Source organism: Callionymus lyra, chromosome 3 (assembly GCF_982586985.1).
Source record: "Callionymus lyra chromosome 3, fCalLyr1.hap1.1, whole genome shotgun sequence".
NCBI classification, from domain to species: domain Eukaryota; kingdom Metazoa; phylum Chordata; class Actinopteri; order Syngnathiformes; family Callionymidae; genus Callionymus; species Callionymus lyra.
This window is the reverse complement of record NC_141820.1, coordinates 19322800-19345678: the sequence shown is the minus strand read 5'-3', so window position 1 is coordinate 19345678 and position 22879 is coordinate 19322800. Positions and strand designations below refer to the sequence as shown.

General features: G+C 40.2%; 1 protein-coding gene across 2 annotated transcripts in view; it reads left to right on the top strand.

Moving 5' to 3' along the window:
- Window positions 1-22879, top strand: part of nav3 (neuron navigator 3) — a 158731-nt gene that overhangs the window by 125027 nt on the left and 10825 nt on the right. Inside the window, exons 14-29 of one of the 2 annotated variants that reach the window (XM_087786857.1) lie at window positions 970-1285; window positions 1917-2637; window positions 3006-3422; window positions 4686-4727; window positions 5900-6057; window positions 6131-6331; window positions 6521-6573; window positions 7393-7416; window positions 9020-9043; window positions 9204-9281; window positions 13214-13297; window positions 14513-14624; window positions 18392-18516; window positions 19425-19591; window positions 20957-21043; window positions 22077-22230. In XM_087786857.1, coding sequence (XP_087642983.1) covers window positions 970-1285; window positions 1917-2637; window positions 3006-3422; window positions 4686-4727; window positions 5900-6057; window positions 6131-6331; window positions 6521-6573; window positions 7393-7416; window positions 9020-9043; window positions 9204-9281; window positions 13214-13297; window positions 14513-14624; window positions 18392-18516; window positions 19425-19591; window positions 20957-21043; window positions 22077-22230 — 2763 coding nt within the window. The remainder of the gene's footprint in view (window positions 1-969; window positions 1286-1916; window positions 2638-3005; window positions 3423-4685; window positions 4728-5899; window positions 6058-6130; window positions 6332-6520; window positions 6574-7392; window positions 7417-9019; window positions 9044-9203; window positions 9282-13213; window positions 13298-14512; window positions 14625-18391; window positions 18517-19424; window positions 19592-20956; window positions 21044-22076; window positions 22231-22879) is intronic. The other variant, XM_087786858.1, reaches the window with a different exon arrangement.

Sequence of the window (22879 nt, the reverse complement as noted above, 5' to 3'; positions counted from 1 at the left end):
AGTTCATCGAAGTCTCCAACATGACGTTGTGATTTCTGGTTTCCTCCCGCAGTCCAAATACATTTGGGCCCAATGTTCTTTCACTCAGTGGGAGATGAAAAAAAATGACAACAATCTTGAAACTACTAAAGAAAATCAATCTTAAAGTTCTAAAATGCAGGAAATCTTTTTTTAAAACGCAGCTTATTCCAAAATAAATATTCAATGAAGTTCCAGAAAGCATTTAATTAGTCTATAAATATCATAAGGGGAGCCATATTTGAATATAATAACTAGTTGAGGTTTATTTAAACAAAAACGTTTCCAGACATTTGTATATTGAAATAAATGTAGAAAAGTCATATGGAAAAAATGTTTCTATAAAGACTGTAACATGCCAAGTCACCTGAAAATTTTTTACTTAAATGTACAGCGTTGTATTAGCATCAGACCTTAAGAAAGATGCCTCATAAGACAGTAAAGAAGGTTCTGAGCCACGATCTTTGTGAGGTTTAACAAGAGTTACGACGCTTCTTCCAAAACAGCTGTTAATAAAAACATATATAAAGGGTTGAAATGTAAAAAATATTGCTCTTTAAAAAATATTTCTGGCGTTTTTGGAGTAAGAGGAGCATTACTACCCGCTGTATGAATTTAAAACTCCACACTAGACACACTATTTGAGGGACCACTGAGAGAGTTCCTGGTTGGGACAACAGTGACAGTTGCTCTGTGCCGCTGTGCCTTCCAGTACAACCCAGTGACACCAGGCAGCATTCACTGTCTTTATTTTGACAAGCCTGAGCCATCAGTGCACAGCAACAAGCCGCTACTTCTGCCACCTCTACTCTGGCATCTCATATTGCCAGATAAACAGCCGCCGACTCCAAGCCTGTTTTCCAATTACTAGGTTGGACCGGGATGAACTTAAAAAACTGAATTCAATCGAAAAAATAAAATGAATTAAACTCCTTCGTTTATCCTCGACAGTCCAGCAGAGAACACCGGTCCAAACATGCGGAGCCAGAGGTGAGCAGCAGTTGGGTCGGCGCTGAAGACTTGAAGAAGGTGGAGGAGGAGCTGGACTCGAGCATGGACCCTTCAGGAAGCTCCTCGCGTTGGAAGTCGTCGTCATCATCGTCGTCGTCTTCGTCGCAGGCTCAGAGCCAGTATGAAGACGTCGCGCCGAAGGTCACGGCGCTCGGACAGATGTCGCAGACCGGGTCGCTGAGGAGAGGCATGACGGCCCAAGTGGGAATCACGCCGCCCAGGACCAAGTGCAGCGCTGCTACGCTCAAAACACCAGGTACAGTCAGAGGTCCAATTGAGTTTTATCACCTTGTGAAACTATGGCATTGAACCCCCCCTTGGAAACGCAAACCTCAAAATCAGTGCTCCTGCACGATCATCCCTCGCTATGATTAAGAATTATATCCTTTAATTAGTCTGGTTGACAGAGGGGTGGCTTGATTTCTCCACCACAGAAATTTCTGATCGAGCATTTGTTGTAATGCCCGGTTGTTTTCATGCTCATCTCTTCTTTGAATTGCATTTACTTTTCAAAACATCTCCGACAAGCAAAGATCACAGCAGTTCTGGCTCAGAACACTGCAGGAGAATCTGCTGCTGTGAACTTCTGACACTGATCGTGTGGGTGGGTGGGTTTAGATCAAACTACTGTGCAGTGTTTTCATCTCTGGCAACATGGATCCAAAGTTGTCAACCTCTGGTCTCCGATGAAGAAAGGCAGTTCATCTGACAAGAAATAGTTCCAGATTATAGCTTTTATTCCTCTGTTAATGTGGCCTATATTCGAAAAATGGTGGAAGGTTCCAGGTCCCTGCATTTTTTTAGTTTTATTTTTCAAGGTTCTTCCCATTTTTCCTTCATGTTATCGATTTTCACATCAACTTATTCATGTTTCTGATCATCTGCAGGTAAAACTGACGATGTCAAAGCTTCAGAAAAGGGAAAAGGTTCCTCCAAGAACTCGGCGTCAATCCAGCGCTCCCCCTCAGATGCCGGGAAAGGCGGCGTAGAGGATGGCAAGAAACCGCCGTCTGGGATCGGTCGCCCTACCACGACGGCTTCTTTCGGGTTCAAGAAGATCCCAGGAGCCACTGGTACCCTCATCACCTCCAGTGGTGCCACTCTGGCTAGCGGTTCTGCCACTTTGGGCAAAGCGCCCAAATCCTCAGCCGCCCTCACCAAGGGAACCGGTATAGGCGGTGTACGTAAGACCAGCCTGGATGGTTCACAACCTCAAGACGACGCCATCCTGCTCACGTGTGGGGTCTCTAAAGTCCCCCTCCAATACCGCTCTCTGCCAAGACCGGCCAAATCCTCTGGCGGTGTGGCGGCGGCGCGAGGCAGTCACCGCTCCAGCTCCAGCAACATCGACTCCACCGTCGGCGGAAAGTCGGCCGCGGGGTCTCAGGCGGCCACCAAGCGCAGGGAGGCGGGAAAGGTGAGCTCCGACCGCTCCAGCCCCATCAACATGAACCAGACGGACAAGGAGAAGGTGACGGTGTCGGACCAGGACTCGGCGTCAGCACTGTCGACGTCGCCGAAGTCCAGCCCGACAAGTTCAGCGGGCCAATCCAGTCTCAGGCAACCGGGGTCCAAATACCCCGACATTGCTTCCCCCACTTTCCGCAGGTACGACACTCACATCTAGTTCTGCTTCTGTCTCTGTGCCTCGATGTTCCTACATGAGTCTCATCGTGTCTGTCTGGTGATCGTTGTATAAACTGTTCCACCAACTCAAATACACACATGCTGGTTTAAGGTGGAATTATATAACCTTTAAAATCAATAACCTCAGGGCCAATAAAACCCACAGCAGATCTGGACCTTAATGCGGAATATTATTTTTAAACAAAAAGTTAATTCAAAAAGTCGGTTCTACTTTTAAGACTGGAATGATTGGGATGTTGAATCCTTTAAGTCAAAGTCATTCTGACCCGGGATGTCTCAGTCAGAACCTGTTTGATGAGCATTTCTGAATCCAACCTCTCTACCCCCAGATTGTTTGGTACCAAAGCCAGCAGCAAAGCCAGCTCTCCAGGCACGCCTGACTCTGGCAAATGCCCGTCAATACTGGGCAGCCCCCACGGCACGCTGGCCCGGCAGGCCAGTCTGGACTCGCCCTCCTCTGGCACCGGCAGTCTGGGCGGCCTGAGCGGAGGCAGCAGCCCGCTGTATGGTAAAACCCCTGACATGTGCACTGACTCCCCGGCCTCCAGCCCGGCCTCGGGCCTCTCCCTACCCTCCAACGCCCGGCCCTGGCCGGCCAGTAGCTCGTCGGCCGGCAGCAAGGACACACTGAGCTGCCAGAGCATGACCAGTCTGCACACCAGCTCTGAGTCCATTGATCTGCCGCTGGGTCACCACGGGCCCAAGGTCACGCGAACCGGCAGTGTCAAGTCCACCCTGTCTGAGGGGTGAGTAAAAAAAAATGATTAGGCAAGACGAGTCCTCATTGTTTCATTTGAGAAGTAAGAGATATTCAGATGTGCCTCACAATAAGCAAATATTAGTACTATTAGTATATTATTATATAAACAATATCAACAATTCAAACCAATTAAAAACCAAAGACCATGGTTGGTTAAATCTTGTTATTTTATTAAAATATTATATGACTGCTATTAAAATGTACTATTTACAAACAAAAGAACATTGGACTTTAACAAAACAATTTAGACTAATGAATTAATAAATACATCAATTATTTATTATTTTTTTTACTATCAATGTATTGTCAATTTCATAGAAAATAAACTAAATTAATTGATTAAATACAAGGGGGTCGTTTTACAATGTCAGCTCTACAGCCAAAAAAAACGTCTCACTAAATATAATTCACAATAATATTATATAAAAATATGTTGTCCTTAAATTTGATATTCAATATTATAGATTTGTTGTTTCATCTGAACTCACTTAAATCCTTTCCTTCATCTTACAGCAAAAACAAATGTGATTTTAACAGTTTCTCTCTATCATTTGTAGAGATATCCAACGACTAAAATATCAAATAAGTCATATCAAAATATGTGGAAGACCTTGGCTCCCGCAAAGGTTTGAGTGGGGTCATCCGCTGTTCATGATCTCACCTAAGAAAACAGTGTCTTTGTTATAGCTCCAACATGTGGGTGGTATGTGTAAAAAGAAGTTGGCACGAAGTCATCATTTCTGTCTATAAAATCATGCTCTAATAAAAATGTATCCATTCAAAATAACTGAATAATGAAAGGAATAAAGTTTCATTATAAAAAGGTGATTTATTTTACCATGTATTGATACATTATTAGAACTTAAATGAACAGTTTTCAAACGTTTTAAGCTCAAGAATGACCCCTTTATTGTACTCATGTAACAAAAGTAGTATTTAAAATCATCTTCATGCCATAAATGTGTGAATTTCTCTTACAAAAATATATATTTACTCTCAGTTGATTTCTAAGTCTCTCGAAAGATGGAGTCTGTTAAAAGAAAAACAGGTCTTGTCGCTTCAGGAGACTGATCTAAACCTCACAAATGAAACAATCGATTGAAGATATATCATCTGTTTCTCGTACCATACTTCATCCATCAACGTCCTCGGCGTCTCACTGTCGTGTCATTGATCGTGTTAGATGTCCGAAAAAGGTTTTCTTTCTTTGTGATTTCTTGTGCTCATCTCATGCTCTGTGTCTTAACAGCATGCCTCTTGACAGAAACACGCTTCCAAAAAAGAGACTGAGGTACAGATAGATCAGACAATGATGTTTCTCTCTGTTGTCATTGAAGCACAAACCTGCATGAAATTGACTGATTTACAGTTGCTGGTGAAGTCCCTGCACCACAATAATAGGCTGCTATTATTTGTGACGTTACAGTCAAATCGTTTTTTCAGTCGGATATTTTAAAAATGATTATCTCCTGCAAATATTCAGTTTCTACCCTTTTCTCTTATCACCCCTAATTATTAAACACAAATGAATCTTGATTCTTTTTTTCCAATATTAAAAGATCAATTTAGCTTAGTTTGCATGAACCTTTGCACGTCGGCCATCTTTGTGCACGTCACACTCACTAATTCTAATGTCACATTAAGTTTTATCCTTAAATAAAATCTTCAGTGTAATCAATAAAATATGAGACGATTTAATTCTACTGCTCCATGTCCCCTTAATATTAATAGATCAACTTAAATGTTGTAGTTTTTTCTTTTCCCAAATTCAACTATTAAAACATATTATGAACCATAATGTAATTGTTTTCTATACAAGGAAAATTCTACTTGAAGTATTCAAAATATATATAATATTAAGATGTCTAATATACTGTGCATTTAAAGAAAACATACATATAATTTTCTCTAAATACATAATGAATATGAGCTGCCTTAATGTGTCTTTAACTAAAAGTTTAAACTCTAAAATAAAACATGTTTAAGATGTTTTATTACAATGTATTTACATATGCAGCAGGATTTATTCACATGTACTTCCTGAAATCGTGCAGCTTTACGAGAAAATTGCTTCATTTTTCGTCGAAGACTGACCCTGAATAATTCCCCTGCATAAAGCAGGCGGGGCGTCAAGGGTCGGATGTGACAAGCGTAGTAAATGGTTGCGGCAGGAGAAGAGGCGGCGCTGGATAAGGGATGAGCGTGAACTCAATTATGATCCGACCAGGATTAAATATGGCTGATTGTCAGGCCTCTTAGCTGTCGGAGCGTCCTGAATACAGAGCGATGGGTCGCATGTGCAGAAGCGTTACACGACCGGATTGAACGCATGTTGGTGTGACACGAGCGCATGTTTTCCTTTTTTGACCTTCACCATGAATGACCTCCACACACGCCCCCTGCATGTGACCAAAAACGGGTGATCGAGTTGTGATTGGTTCAAGATGGTCTTTGCGGTTGCAGGTACCCTCCCTCGTCCAGGCAGACGTCACATGAAGACGGGATGGAGTGGTTGAGGTCCCACTCGACGGGCGGCCTCCAGGACACAGGCAGCCAATCACCGATGTCCCCCCCAGGGGCTTCCTGCACCAACACTGGAAAGTACCACCATTCAAACCTCTGTGAGTTTCCAAGAACTTCCCTCGATCGCTCTTTTGACTTCCAACGTTTTCACTCGGTTATTTCTGTCACCAGTGAGCCCGACTAACATCGTTCAGTACAACCAGCCACCAGGGGGCAGCAGCAGCGGCATGAGCCGCTCCAACAGCATCCCGGCACAGGACTCCTTTGACCTCTACGAGGAAGGTCACCCTCTAGGAGGCAGCGCCACCTCTTTGGACGACCGTCCTCGTGGCATCAGCCGCTCCGGCTCCTTCAGGGACAGCACTGATGAAGGTGACAAAAACGTTGTCCTCACTTGAACTCTGCCGTGTTGAATGAGAGAGTGTTGAGCTGTCAGTCAAACCTCGTGTACAACATCTCCATTGAAGGAGCCTCCAGCTGTGTGTCGGGATTATGTTCTATTTTAGGGGTTTGGACTTACACTTACTCACCAATTATACTGATGACACTTCTTGTTTGCAGTCCACGGATCTTCTCTTTCTCTGGTCTCCAGCACGTCTTCACTTTACTCTGCGGTAAGTAAACGATCACAGCTACACTAGCATCAACAGATTTAAACAAATACAGAGATGAATTAAACATGATCTGTTTATATAATTAATCTCTTTTCAAGCGCACTTACAATTTGCTGAGAAAAGCCTTCAACTGTTTTTTTTTTTATATATATATATATATTATTGGGGCAAAGATATATGAGGAAAAAAATGTTTTCATAAAAATGTGATGTTTAAACAGCAATGGTGATTAAATCCCTCTACACTTTTTTCACACTGTAAAATATGATTTTAACCCTTGTTATCTCAGGGTCAAGGTGACCCTTAGGTTGGAAAACAAATGTGTTTGTGGTATCCCTTGTGTTGTCTCTGGGTCAAGGTGATCGACCTCCACCACTACATTTTTTATTATTGGATGCCAAGGAGGTCGTTCACCTTTGCACAGAGAGTATTTTTTTTTTACCTTAAGAAGAAAAAAAAAAAACGATATAGTTCCCTTCCTAACATGATATATTATGAATATGATCTATTTTCTTAAACTTAAATTCTCCATTGAAGAAACTTCAATTGGCTTTTTTACTAAATCACAGAAATTTTACCAAATTTAAGATTTTTTTTCTATTTAGTAGTTCAGATTTTTGCTTCCAATGCATACATGACAAGCAGCACCAAAGTGTCAATCCAAATACAATCCTTGTGGTGCATGTGAGGGTTTTTAATACAAGACCTTTAACCCTTTCATGAATTGTATCTTATATTTGATATGGCCGTGAGCACATCTGCAGTCCTTCAGCTGCAGAAAATCACTTTAATATGTCTGGGGTTGTTTTTCCTTTGCAGACGGAGGAGAAAGCGCATTCAGAGGTGAGAGAGACATCGTTTCCGTACCTGCATGTTCCTTAACTCTGGCCAAAAGTTTAGGAAGCAACACTGAGGCAAAGGGTGAACACTGGCATGAACAGTCACACATGTTGATACACAAACGAGTTCAGTATGAGATCTAAAAAATGCTCCGATCAGCATCATGTGTTTGCTTGACGGGTTCATGAAATTGCCATCAGCCCCTGCTGTGTTCCAATCAACCACTTAATCTCATGTAATCCCATAAATCCTCATTAAAATCATGTCAAGGAGTCAAATCTAAATAATCTGTGCAAAAGTTCAGAGAATCATGAAGTAGAATCATCAGACCACGCATCGCAGCTCATTTTTCAAAGTACACAAATGACTTACAACTAAACTAAACTTCCTAAACTTTTGGCTGTGAGTGCAACACGAGTTCAACGCTGGTGCATGAGCGACTTCACTTCCTTCCCTGTGTTTACTGGAGTCCCACTCGCCATGTTTGTCTGCTTGGTGTCAATCAAAGCAAAACAGTGATATCAAAATGCAGACCCAAATAAACAGAAATGTAGTTTAACTCTATGTTGCATTGCTGTTTCCATAAGTTACTTCCTGGCAAACATTTTCCTGCAACTTTTTTTTATTTATTTCACAGCCTCATCGACACGAATCCCTGCTTCTTCTTTGATCCTCCTTTTGTTATCTGCTTGTTTTATATTTGATCAGAGTCGTTCAGCCGGTTTTCCTGTATTCATATTATTAACTAAGTATATCCGTTCTTTGCTGTGTAGCCTCATTGTAGCCTTTTCTAAAACATACTCACAGCAACACACAATAAATAATGAATAGTTTGTGTCTTTCTAGGGGTTAAAATATCGCAAAGAAAGCGATAGAGAAGGAGGAGTTTTTCACTGCTTAAATTTTCCATCTCTGGTGATTTGTCCCATTGATAAGTGGATAGACAATGGGCTTGTGTATATTTATTGCTTTCATCTTTTCAAAGTGAGGAACTTAGAAAAGGTTTTCAACAAGCAATTCAATATTTTCATCTCCTCTATTGCCTTGACATTGTGAGCACTGTCTATTGTTGTGGTGCTGTCCTTGGTGCTGATATGGAAACGCACTAAATCTGAATTGAACAAAGATACCTTAAATGTTAATGCTAAAGTTTAAACTCATTATTTTAAAATAAGTGCATTATATATAATATTGATGGCAAATGGCAATGTAATTTATAGAAAAAAAATAATAGTTTTTCATGAAAGAATTAGTTCCAATAAATAATAGAAACTAAATTATGATAATGACCTAAATTAAAGTAGGTATATTAAACAATATAAGTTATTTAGTTTGATAAATTGAACATTTTTTAAAGTATATTCAATCACTTAAGATTGTTTAATATTGATAAATATCTTTTTTTTTTCTGCAAATTAAGCTCAAGATTTTATTCAAATTTTGGTTTTAAAACAAAAACATTCTTTGACTCTTCCTTGCACCTTTTGTTTTGCTCTCCTAACTCTGGTGAATCATGTCATGTCATGTCATAACTCTGTTCCTCCGGCCTCCGGGTTGAAGGCGTGCAACATAGTGTTAATGTTTACTCTTCTCTTTTTTAATCAAGGGCCAAACAGTCCAAAATTCCACGGTAAATCCCCCTCACTTTACGTTCGCACCTCACCCACTTCTGTCTTAAACACAATGGGAGTTGCAAGTTCAACACCTTTTTTTTGTTTTTGCTTTATAACTGTCACATTTTTTTTTTTTAAAAGCTGACTCAGCGTTTTGCACTTTCTTCCCAAACCCAGCAAATCAGGAAGCTCCGTCGAGAGCTGGACGCCTCTCAGGAAAAGGTCGCGACCTTGACGTCTCAGCTGTCTGCCAACGTGAGTTTGTTTACACGCTGCCGTCAAAGCATTTGCATCACAACGCTCCCTCGGAAAAAGCCTGTCGAGAATCTTGAAGGAATATAAATCTCCAAGACGCCCACCAAATCCCTTCCACCGGGTGCGAAGACACTGTTCAGGGATTGTGTGTGTGTGTGTGTTTTTGTGTGGCTCTGTGTGTGTGTTGTGTGCACCTCGAATGAACGGTTCCATCTGTTCTCTTCATTTTTTTTTTAATACATTTGTAGAGATGACGTGTGAGGAAGTGTAAGCCGACACGAGAGTAGAACGAATCGAAGGAGAGGTATGAAATGAAGCTAGGGAAGGATGACAAGAAGGAGTAAAACGAAGGGAGAAACAGCATAAGGATGACGGTGACAAGGTCGGGAAGAAAGGATGTAAGGTGGAAAAAAAAGTTCATGATAGGAGATACGGAAGAAAACTTTCCTTGACTCAAAGATTGTCTAGAAGCCTTAAAAAAGAACCAGACTCGGTAAACACAATTTATGAAACATTAAAATAAAACAGAAATTGAATTAATTATTCTGGAAGGTTTATTACATATTATTACATGTCAAAATACTGGAAACATCCCAGGCTGTGTACAAAACTTTAATAAATAAAGTAATAAAATAAGTTATATTATATTCTAATATATAATAATAAGGTAAGGTAAGGTAGAACTTTATTGAAATTGTTTTTTTCCAATAGCCACAGCAAATACAGCAATTTTTCATAAAAAAATAAAAATAAATAAAATAAGAACAAGAACAAAGAGAAATAAAGAGAAAGAACAAGATTATACAATCTAAGTCTAATATAATAATATTACATAATAATTATATAATAGAATAAGTTTAATATAATGTAATATATAATATTACATTATATTAAAGTATATAGTATAGTATAGAATAGAATAGAATAGATTAAATGTGTCATATCATAAAGTTATCTCAAAACACTCAAAAGGTTGAAGTAAGACTATATTGGAGAAAAGAAAAACAGATCCCAGCAACACAATAATGCACAGTGTGGCGTTGGCGAGGAAAAACATCCTTTAAGAAGGCAGAAACCTCCAGCAGAACCAGTGTTGACGGCCTCCTGCTGTGACCGGCTGTATCCGTCTACTTGTTAACAAAACACTATTTTAAAGTTTAGGCAGTTATTTTCTTATTCTGTCGGCTGGTCAGGGGCGTCATACACAGTTGCATATTCAGTCTGTCTTCCTCTCTTAACTCACTGCTGTCGAAGTGATCAGCCAGAACAATAATTGGCTTCTCTCACCGCGGTGGACAGTTGCCCGTCCCAACCCCATGTTCCTGAATCAGGTTCAGGGTTTTTTTTTCATCCAAAGCCGGCGTCCCCTGACGAAGAGGAGGGGTTTAGCCAAAGGCCTCGTTTGAATCGCCTCGGCGGCTCCCGCTGAGAGGACAGGTGGACGCGACACATGCGAGTTGAGTCACAGACAGCGTTGGACAGAGATGTAGAGTTGACATTTGTAAAGGTGAACACGTGCAGGGGGCGGGGACGCCGGGAAAGACGCCACATGGTGTTTCGCTGTTTTGTTTCGTGAAACTCTGCCAACACTTTACAATGGATAACACATATGAACTTTTAATACACTGCTTTATATTTGAATTTATATTGTGTATTAACAGACTAGTTAACATAATTGACTATATTGACTATATTCTACCCTTGAAGGGAAACTAAAAATCTTTTTAAAGATCAACTAAGTATCTCACAATACAATAGAAAATGTGCTTGAGCCCCGCCCACTGAAAACGGTTAGTTTTTCTGGAGATTAAATCTCCTTTACCACGCTCACTCTGATGTGTCAAGCATCAAGGTTTGTCACCACGAGTCATTAATCCCGGAAGTCTCCACCTCCAAGAGAGTCGTTGTGTAAACAAAGCGAGCGTGATTACAGCTGGCTGTAGAGGGGGGTGAAGACCATTACTACGTCATCATGGACTCCGCTCTCGTAACCTCTCGTTCGCCGAGAGTTGGGAAACTTCAGCATTTGAAATATATTAGTGAATCAGGAGAGTTGGAGTTTAACATTAGTTGCTCTTTAATAGCATGATATTATTACCTTAATTACTGATTATTAATAGGAAATAATGGAGTAATTAAAGATTAATGTGGGTGAAAACTTTATTTACCCCTAATTGGGTGTCAGTATTATTAATAGTTACTTTTGTCTTGGTACTGTCTCTTTTAAAGTAAAAAAAATCAGAACTATAAAAGTATCAATCGCGTCCTAATTAATAAAAAATATATATATTTGTTATTATAAATAATTTCTAAAGTAGCAACATATTCATACATAATGTATTTCAGAGTTATAGAGTCAAAAGTATTTTACAATTAACATTCTTTTTCTACTGGGGAATAACACTAACATTTTTTCAGGATGCTTTTAATGCTAGTATATTTTTGCTATTTTTACTTAAGATTATTATTAATATTGAATTACTTCTCTCAAGGTACTTACACCTATTAATGGGTAAATAGAGATAGGTTAGTTTTCACCAAAAGTTATTCTTTAATAACTGGATAATTTCCTGTTAATAATAGGTTATTAAGTTGTAGTTCAGAGTGAATTCCTTAATATCATGCTATTAGGAAAATAGTCAAAATGAACAAGGTGTGAGTTTGTACTTTGTTTTCCGATCTCAACTGTAACCCGAACGCCACGGTTAAGGTCCACTAGTACCAATGAGTCAGCAATTTTTTCACGCTTGACATAAACAAGCTGCCGAGGGTCCGGCGACCATCGCAAGACCTCCCTAAACAAAAGCATTGACACAGATTGATAGAAAAGGCTCAGACCTGAATACAAATGCTCCACAAATAAACGAGACAACCGGTTCATCCATTACTGAGCGTTGTTCCGTGACACTAATTATTCCTCTTCAGTGCTGGCGCCGGACCTGCAGGTGACAGCTGAAGTCAGCGAGTCAGCGCCGCTGGGATCTTGGCTAGTCAGTCAAAGCAGAACTTCTCTACGCGTCAGGCATCTGTTTGGTTTCATTGTGACCTTTAATCACACACAAGAGTGTTTCCATGGCTCATTGAGAAGTCCTTAACACCCGGAAATTGAGCTGTTTAGGAGCAGATGTCGTACTTTTGGAATGTTTTTGGATGTTGCATAAGAAGATGATGGATGTGATGAGGGAGGACGATCAAAGACATCAATGTGTTTAATATAATCATGGTTATTCACTTCTCTTTTTTAGTACCTGAGAGTTCTGCAGATTATTTTGTAGAAGAAGGCAATATTCTATACTGTAGATAAATACCCAGATTATTATTGATGAGCGTCAGTTGGAATCTAAAACACACGTCGGGTCAAATGTTCTTACTGAACTCTGACGTCAGATAATGATCAGAACCTGTTGGGAGATATTCCAGCACAACCTTTTCCTCACTTGTACAGTGTGGACAATTTATTAAGGTTCATCCAAGTCAAGATGACTCTTCCTCTGTGATAGCTTGGTCATCCAGTAGAGACTCGGAGTAGAACTGCTGCTACATTTTATTGAAAGAAACCAGCTGAGGTGGAATCTTGTCATCTTAGAACTCTGCAGTATCCTGGAAAAATGAGCAATTTTCTTGTGTTATCTCAGGGTCAAGGTGACCCGGAGGCCCGGAAATAAATGTGTTTGTGGTATCCCTTGTGTTGTCTCTGGGTCAAGATGAACGACCTCCACCCACTCCATATGCATTTATGGAAGCCAGTGAGGTGGTTCACCTTGAGCCAGAGATAACATAACCTGTCATAAAAGAAAAAAATATTGTGTGTCATTCTCTTTACCCCCAATCCAGCCTCAACTAATCAGTAGAAAATTATCAGATGTGTGATTTAACTTTGTAATAGTCATATTTCTTTAACAAGCTTCATCTCAACTTCTTCATGTCTCTAGTCTCACCTGGTGGCAGCTTTCGAGAAGAGCCTGAGCAACATGACTTGTCGTCTGCAGAGTCTCACCATGACCGCCGAGCAAAAGGTACAAATAAACTCAAATGTATAGAGCAGGAGATTTTGAAATACGTTTGAAGGTTTCATTTTAATTTTCCACTGCGATATATTTATATCTCTGCCTGTACCTAACAGTATATGGTCTACAACAGGGTGGACATTTTAATTTATTGTTGGGGCTAAATCATTGTTTATGTTTTTATATAATAACATAGAATTAATAATAATACTATAATATTAATTTTATATTTTCTATTATATGTTGTAACTTTTAAACTCTTTAAAAAGGCCAGAAGAGAAAAACAAACTATTATTTTAATTATTTTTACTACACATACAATTTAAAGTTATTCAATATGAATCATTAAATAACTGTTTAGAGACAGACTCACCCACAGACACACAAACACACACTAAAGAAACACATGATTAAAAAATAAAAATATGTGTTTATTTATTGTAAATATCTTGGCTCACCTGTAAAGATAGAAGAAGTTGGAAAAACGAACTATAATACAATTTCAATCATAAAATATAACATTTTAATAACAATAAAAAACAAATAAGGGAACCAGGAAATGAAATGAATATTTAAAAAATGTGTACATAAACAATGTTAACTTTGAATAAAGGATAAGAAAATAATGTTTAAAAAAGGAAAAAATAAATCAATAAGACTCATCAATTATATGAAACTACTTAGAAGCACTAAAATATAATATAGATTCATAAAGTTGTTGTTATTTACAGTTTGTTTCATTATTAGCTTTTTGTGTGTATGATTTGATCAAGGTAGTGTGTGTTACCAAATGTGATTTATTTAAATGCTGTAAAAGGTTTTTATCTATTTAAATAGAAAATAAATCAAATGTAATGACTTTAAATCCAGTTTCATTACTCCCTCATTTGTAAAGGTTCATCTCCCACACACAATAATGTTGCGTTTGCTCACAGGTTAAGGTAACAGACATCATACACGTAGTTGAAGTCATTTCCCAAACATGGACGAGCAAAGTTTAATTTAAATGGAAACTCTTTCTGCCTCCGGGTTTTAAACAGAGTCCAGTGGTCGAGGCTCCTTCAATCTAGATAGTGAAACTGCAATTTATTATTCATTCCGTGCCGCTGATAAAGCTCGGAGCAAATTTACTGTGAATACTTTGACCTCCTCCTGCCCTGCGGTAGGAAAACACATGGATACGCGAGAGTGTTTCTGCGCCTCATCGCTCTCGCCTCCATTTAGGAGTCGGAGCTGGTGGAGCTGAGGGAGACCATTGAATCGCTGAAGACGCAGAACACGGATGCGCAGACCGCCATACAGGTGGCGCTGAACGGCCCTGACCATCTTCACAAAGGTAGTCGAAAAACACAAGTCTGGATCTTTTTTGTAAAAGAAATACAACAGATATCAAAAAGTTGATTCCACTCAGCATTCAGTCGTCAAAAATGTTCTTAGTAGTTTTAAGTAAGTAAGTAAGTAAGTAATATATATTTATATAGCGCTTTTCGAGACCAGGGTCACAAAGCGCTTTAACAATCAAAACAATACTCAAAACAGTACATACTTCAAAGATCAAGACAACACCGAGAACAACACAGGAGTTCGAGAAATTCAAGGAAAAGCCTGCACAAATAGAAACGTCTTAAGATGTTTCTTAAAGGAGTCAGTAGACTCCATCAAGCGCAAAGAGAGAGGAAGATTGTTCCAAAGCTTAGGAGCAACAGCCTGAAAAGATTTCTCTCCTCTGGTCCTGAGCCGTGTGCGTGGAACCATAAGTAGATTCTGATCCACAGACCTCAGAGCCCGAGCTGGGGTGTAAGGCTGGATCAGATCAGTGATGTAAGGAGGAGCCTGACCATGAATAGCTCTGAAAGTAAGAACCAGAATTTTAAAGTTGATCCTGAAAGAAACTGGAAGCCAGTGAAGAGTTTTAAGGACCGGAGAAATGTGAGTTCTTCTACTAGAGCGGGTCAGAATTCTCGCTGCAGAGTTCTGAATCAACTGCAGGCGAGACAGCTCCTTCTTGTTAAGACATGAAAACAAACTGTTACAATAGTCCAGACGAGAAGAAACAAACGCATGGATTACAAGCTCCAGATCATGTTGTGACAGCATTTTCCTAAGTTTAGAGATTTTTCTCAGTTGAAGGAAACAGTTTCTGGTCAGTTTTCTACAGTGTTGAACAAGAGACATGTCTTTATCAAATACAACACCCAGGTTTCTCAGGCTCAGTTTGACAGACTGACCTAAGTCACCCAAGTACTGACTCAACCCTGGAATCGTATCATCAGGAGCAATCACCAGAGTTTCAGTTTTGTCCACATTAAGCTGTAAAGTGTTTTCACTCAGCCATTGTTTGATTTCTAGCAAACAATTGACTAAGCTGTTCAGCCTTTGGGGCTCAGTTGGGTCAAAAGAGCAGTAGAGCTGGATGTCATCAGCAAAAATGTGATAAGAAACATCTGGAAATCTCTGAATGATTTTACCAAGGGGAATCAAGTACAGCAAAAACAATAAAGGACCCAGAACAGAACCTTGAGGGACTCCACACAACAGATCTGCCGATTCAGACCTCATTTGATTGGCAGATACACTAAAACTGCGCCCAGAAAGGTAAGATGAGAACCATTCTAACACAGACCCAGACAGTCCCACTTCATCCCTTAGTCTTCTCAGCAGGATCTGGTGATCAACTGTGTCAAAGGCTGACGACAGATCCAAGAGAACCAGAACAGTGAATTTACCAGAGTCAGCCGACATCATGATGTCACTGGACACTTTCAGTAAAGCTGTCTCCGTAGAGTGATGTTTACGGAAGCCAGACTGAAACTTCTCATGGATGTCGCTCTGATCCAAGAACAAAGACAGCTGCTCGGACACCACCTTCTCCAAGATCTTGGACAAGAAAGGGAGCTTAGAAATAGGCCTGAAATTACTGAGGTCAGTTGGGTCTAAGCCTGGTTTTTTGAGCAGACGCTCTACAATGGCATGTTTAAATGCATTGGGAAAAACCCCTGTGGAAAGGGAGAGGTTCACCATATTGGTAACCCAGGGGCCAATTACATCAAATACTTTGATAAAAAGCCTACAAGGAAGGACGTCATCTGAGCAAGAGGAGGGTTTCATCTTGTTCACTAGTGCTGAAATATCACCCAAAGATACAGCAGAGAAGGATGACCAAGAGGAGGAGATGGGCTCAGAGACAGTAGGGGTTCCCAACAAAGGGGGAGAGATTTTCTCTTTGATCAATTTAATTTTGTCAATGAAAAATCTCAACAATGCATTGCTGTCAGCTTCACAGAAGACCGGCGTGATTTGAGGAGCAGGAGACACGAGAGAATGAATCGTGTCAAACAAAACTTTGGGGTTTTTCCTATTTGCTGCTACCAGTTTTCTGATGTAATCAGATCTAGCAGTTTCTACCATCTCATTGTAAGAAGTCAACAGATCCCTGAGGTGAAGTCTGTGCACCTCAAGTTTAGTAGACTTCCAGAGACGCTCAGTCTTTCGACAAAGTCTCTTCAGACTCAGGAGATCTTCATTTGTCCAAGGGCACCGTTTTTTCTGAATTTTCAAGTTCGATTTAACAGGTGCCACTTGATCTAGTATTTCAACACAATGATCAGTAAAACAGTGAATCAAACTGTCCACATCTGGACAGTCATCAAAGGAAAGACGGTCAAACATAGCAGAAAAACTGTCTGAAGTATCGGCTGAGATGACACGCCTCTGAGACCTAACTTTCAAAGGCTTAGGTTCAGGGATGAAGTCCAGGTTGAACAAGACAAGAGAATGATCACTCAGATGGACATCATGTACAGATACAGAGGGATCAATAAAGATTTACCTTACCTTACCTTAAATGTTCAGGCCAAGAGTAAAAACTAAGTCTAAAATGTGGCCTTTTTGATGAGTGGGTTCAGAAACATGTTGCTCAAAATTAAAGGCTTCAGTTAAAGTTCTTTAGCAGAACAAGATGTGACGTCATCAACATGAAGATTAAAGTCTCCAAGAATAAGAACAGATTCCATCTGAATAATGGAAGATAAGAAGTCACTAAAGTCTTTCAAGAACATCGCCGCAGGACCAGGCGGACGGTAGATTGACACACAATAGAAAGGTCTTGTAGAACCAACCAAGATCATCTGAGACTCAAAAGAAGTGAATTCCTGTGTCTGAATCACTTTGCAAGAAAAACTCTCCCTAAAAACAGTAGCAAGACCTCCTCCACGACCAGAGAGGCGAGGCTTCCCCAGGACAGCGCTCCCTACTGGACAGAGTTCGTTCAGATGAATAAACTCTTCCTCTCTCTGCCAAGTCTCAGAAAGACATAATAAATCCAAATTAACTCTTGTGAAAAGATCATTAAGAATAAAGGATTTATTAGTAATGGAGCGAACATTAAGAAGTCCCACATTCAGCACCGATGACGTCACTGACGACGCCGCGTCACTGACAGGCGCGCAGAGCGGGATCTTTTGAAGCGAACAGCGGTCACGTGGGTACCAGCTGTCACTGAAGTTCAACTCGGTTGTAAAAGTCGAATTAAAGAGAGGAAATGAAAAAATCTTACCACCTTTCGTTGAGGTCTGGACAGACGGCAGCGCTGATGTGTCGTCACACACAGTGAGAGGGATGTCGATCAAACACCGATGACGTTCGATGACGTCAGAGTTGTTCCGAGCGATCGCAACTGCACGTCTCATCCTGACCTGTACTCCAGCCCGACTCGATCCCTTGTGGAAATCGCCCGGTACTCGAGAGATCAAACGATATTCCACAGAGTCCGAGTCGATGAGAAGCGGAGCCGGAAACACGTTCACCGGACGTTGGTAACGGTCGCGAGTGAAGTCCTCCATCGACTCTCTGATGTTGAAAAGAGCATCACGATCATAGATCCGAGATGCTTGAGACATATCTTAAGTGATATGAGCATAATATCCGGACAAGTAGTCGTTAAAACGACTGTTTTTGGCAATTATTGCAGGAGCTCACGTTTCAAGCAGCCGATCAAAGGCTCACCGGAAGTGGAACAAATTAAGTTAAAGTCTTCAAAATACACAGGAGCTCATGTTCACTACGGATCTGCTCATATAAAGCATCTGTGTTTCTTCGCACCAGACCTTCGGATCAGGCGTCAGCACTCGTCGGAGAGCATGTCCAGCATCAACAGTGCGGCCAGTCACTCGAGCATGGGCAGTCTGGGCAAAGAGGCCGACGACAAGAAGAAGAAGAAGAAGAGCTGGGTAGGTTGACACACTGCCAGACCAAAATAAACACACATCAGCAGGTATATATAAAAAGTATATAAAGTACAAATCCTTAAGTTAACCTTTGATTAAAATAAATAATAATAAACTTTTTTCAATAAAAAGGAAAAGTTAATTTTTGTTGGCTTTCGTATATTCATTTTTACCATAATTCTATTAAGGTTTATATATAAATAAAGTGTGAATAAAATAAAAATAACAGTAGCTTTTACATCCTGGCGATGACTGAGGACGAGAGGATACAGTCGCCTCCAGCAGCTTTAACTATAAACATATTTTTGTTTCATAACAAATAAAAAAAAGAGTCATGTGGTCTGTAAAATTCTGCAACACCAGAGTCAAGTATTCGACAGTACTACAAATATATCCTTGTTACTGCAGTATCACAATATATGGCATCGTTGCCCCTGTACCGTGACATGTATCGTCAGGTTCTCCCCCTACAGTCGAGGTGGCATCACCATCCAGAGTCTAGATCCTATAGTCGTCTCAGACTTTATGTGTGTGTGTGTGTGGTCGTGGTCTAAACGTTGGGTGTGTTTTACATCTTCAGGTGGCAGATTCTCTCCCAGCTCAGGTCAGTGGCATCCATGTGTGTGTTTGTGTAGTGATAGTTGCTCCTCCTTTATGAAAGTGCTTCTTCCTCTTTTACCTCTTAACCTTCTCGAGGTCGGCATGGATACGACAACCCCCGCCCCAAACTTCTTCCCCCCCCCCCTTCTTTTTCTTCCAACCGGTCTGCTTGACTCTTTTTTTCCCCTCGTCCACCAGACGATGAACCCGTGCTTGGAAATGGCGTAACTTCCAGATAGTAGTATCGTCTTGCGTTGCAATAATCCTGACCGGCCGTGTGTGTCCGTGTGCTTCTCCTCTCCCTCCTGCAGCTGCGCAGCTCCTTCAAGCAGGCCTTCAGCAAGAAGAAAACCAAGTCGCAGTCGGCGCATGACGAGATGGAGGAGATGAGCGACTCGCTGCCGTCCTCGCCCAAACTGCAGCACGACAACAGACAAGGAAGCGTCAGCACGCTGCAGTCGTCGCCCTCCACCACAGAGTGAGTGTTGTCGCGAACAAGAGGGTTAAAAAACTGTTTTAATATCATGAGAGAATATAAACCTATTTATTATTCAATCAGTGCATCAAATTCATTTGACAAAACAAATGATTGAATATGTTTGAATAAAACAGATATTTCATCATGTTGACCAAAAACAAGAAAGAAAAAATATGGTTTGTTCTTGATGTTTCATATTAGTAAAATATAAAATCGAAATATTAAGTATAAGAAATGTTGTTATATTTCTTTATGATATTATTTTCTATCCTTTACTGTGCTGTGGTGTTCTTGGACTTAAATAACAAACTACATGTAAAAAAAATCCTCAAATCCCTTTTGTAACCATTTAAATAAAATACATTATTTAATTGATAGTATTTTTTTTAACATTGTCAATATTTTCTTAAACTTGTATTTGAACTGCTTTAAGATGTATTTTAATAAGAAAGTTATGAATTAATGTTTTGTGCTTAAATACAAAGAAATTCAAGAAAAATAAGTGACATTTGGTTTAAATATCATTATAATTAAAAAAAAAAGGTAGATGAAAGGATCAATAGATGGTTTGCTGTGTCAAAGGAGAAGATATAAAATTATATAAACCATTAAAGGAGCATGAAAAAAAAAGTTGAGAAAAGGAAGGAAATCAGTTGGATATGGTCGGGTAAATTTTTGAAAAAATAAAAGGGAAAAAAACTAAGAAAAGATACAATTTTAAAGAAACTGGCAAGAGGAGTGAATGAGGGCAGCTGGATTAAATAAATAAAAAAAACACTCTGGGGGTACAGACCTCTGCCAAGCTGGCCATCCGTGCCCATATTCTCTTTAACTTTTTTAATTGAATACCTTTTTTTAGCAATTTAAATTAAGTTTATAGCAGTGAGCTCAATCAGGAGCAATTCAGAACTGATCTGAACCATGAGGGAATAAAAAATCTTTCACAAGATTTGTGGATCCAGATGGTAATAAGGAAACAACCAAAACTAGACATATTGATAATTAAAGGTGGTGAAGTAAATACATTAAATAAATCAGAGTGTACTTTACATCAGCAGTATTAATTATATTATAATGAATAACATAAAATAAAAATATGATGAATAAAATACAATGAAATAAAACAAGGGAAATTGATATTATATCAAAAGTAAAACATTTATCAAATTCATTAAAACAAATAATTGATGAATACATTAAAACATACTTAACTCTAGTGTTGTTATGCATTGATTCAGTTGACACATGCACACACACACACACACGTTCAATTATTTTGTTTCCTCCATCATTTACCTGCTGTGTTTTCTCAAACTATTTCTCTCCACCAACCTCCTTCTTCGTCTCTCTCTTAACCGTCTGTAGCAAGTGCCTTTGCGATAGCAAGTCCTCCCTCATTTGGGCACCAAAGAAAAAGCAAAATGGTCATGTGGTCTACAGGCACAGATCTCGGTAACAGTGGCGGCACCAATGTGTGTGTGTGTGTGTAAGTGTGTGTGTGTGTGCGGTGGATGAGCTGGCTTCACTGTCCAGGGATGTTCGGAAACACACTCTGACATGTGTCGGGCTGGATCGAGGGTCGTGACAATGAGAGGCTTGGATGGCTGGATATTGAAAGCATGCGAGAATGTCTGTCTGACGCTGCAACGGCGCTGGCTGGTCTGACAAGAGTTCAACTGTTTCGTGTACGTTTGGGATTCTCTACAGCTTTACACGAGACTCAAAGTTAGTGACGATCAATCGTCACCTGAAGATGTCGTTGCTGTCACCTGTCATGAACTAAAATATATTGGACTTGATATATATAATATCTAAGATGATTATCTTTTGGTAACTTCTGATGAGGTTCTGCTTGACACACAGGGGAGCTTGATTTCTCCACCACAGCACCAACTGATTTGGAGCAATTACTCTAAAGGACACTTGTTCCCACACTTGTGTTCGCTCAACCAAATCAGCATTTGTTGTAAAAACGATCCACGACAAGCAGATATCACAGCAGTTCTGTGTGTGAGGGAGAGGTACGGGTGTGTAAAACATACACTCCTGCACAAGCAGTTTCAGGAATACTGTCTCGATGGTGGTTGGCTCCTGGAATGATGCAAAAAGTTTCTACTCCAAGTTGACCCATTACTTTAAGTATCAAAAATTCAATTTATGAGACAAAGTTTTTCGTCATTTAAAGTGCCTTTAAATTAGTGTCCACTCAGTCGTGCATGATGTTTGATATCACACCGCTGTGCAATTATAAAACCAAATTGAGAAGGAAAAGTGTGACGTGGGAAGGATTCGCTGTCTCAAACGCTTCAGTTCCCTCTTGTGCTGATTCACCACTGACTCCCTCTAAAATCCCACTGACTCCCGCACCGCCACACTGGTGTGCGCTACTGTTGTGTGTGTGTGTGTGTGTGTCTTTGTGTGTTCGTGCGTGAACTTGGTATAACCCTTGTGATGACCCCCGACCTGCACCTCCTGCCCACACCAGGCTGTGCGAGTGCACCGAGGCCGAGGCCGAGATCATCCTCCAGCTGAAGAATGAGCTGCGAGAAAAGGAGCTGAAGTTGACGGACATCCGACTGGAGGCGCTAAGCTCCGCCCATCACTTGGACCAGATCAGGGAAGCGATGAACCGCATGCAGGTGAGGAATTCAGTCACTTGTATGGCTTTTCATCGCTGCTTGTCATCTACGGGTTTCACGACACAAGAATACCACTATGTTTTTCTAGTTGACGTTTATGTTATTTGTTAATTTTACCACAAAAGCACTTCATAAATAGAGTTTAAAGGCTTTCAAGATTGATTAGGTCTATTAAGAGACCTGGGAGTGAAAGGAAATACACGAGACACAACATAAAATGAACAAATGGTGCAAAAAAAACGACGTGCTAAAAAAGTCCACAAGATGGCAGCAAACCAGTCCTTTCTTTCAGTCCAAGTTTTTAAATGTACAATAAGTCCAAACAAAAGTGCAATGATCCAGAGCAGGGTGGGAGGAAAGACTCACAACCAATCAATGCGGGATAGATTGGGAGAATAGCCAGTAATCAAATTAAAAGCTCAATAAAAGCCAACTAACCCAAAGAGCTAATGAAAAATTGCCAATTTGCAAACAAGGGAGAGTCAACCTCAGACCAGACAGAGCTGTGAAACGACCTGACGCTGGTCCCTGGCAAATCCAGCGTGTAAGAAGGACAGGAAGATTGCCAGGAAAAACGGATGAAACGTCCATTCCAAATTAAATGTAATGGAATGCATTAGGCTTATTAGGTTGGAAATGTTTATTCACC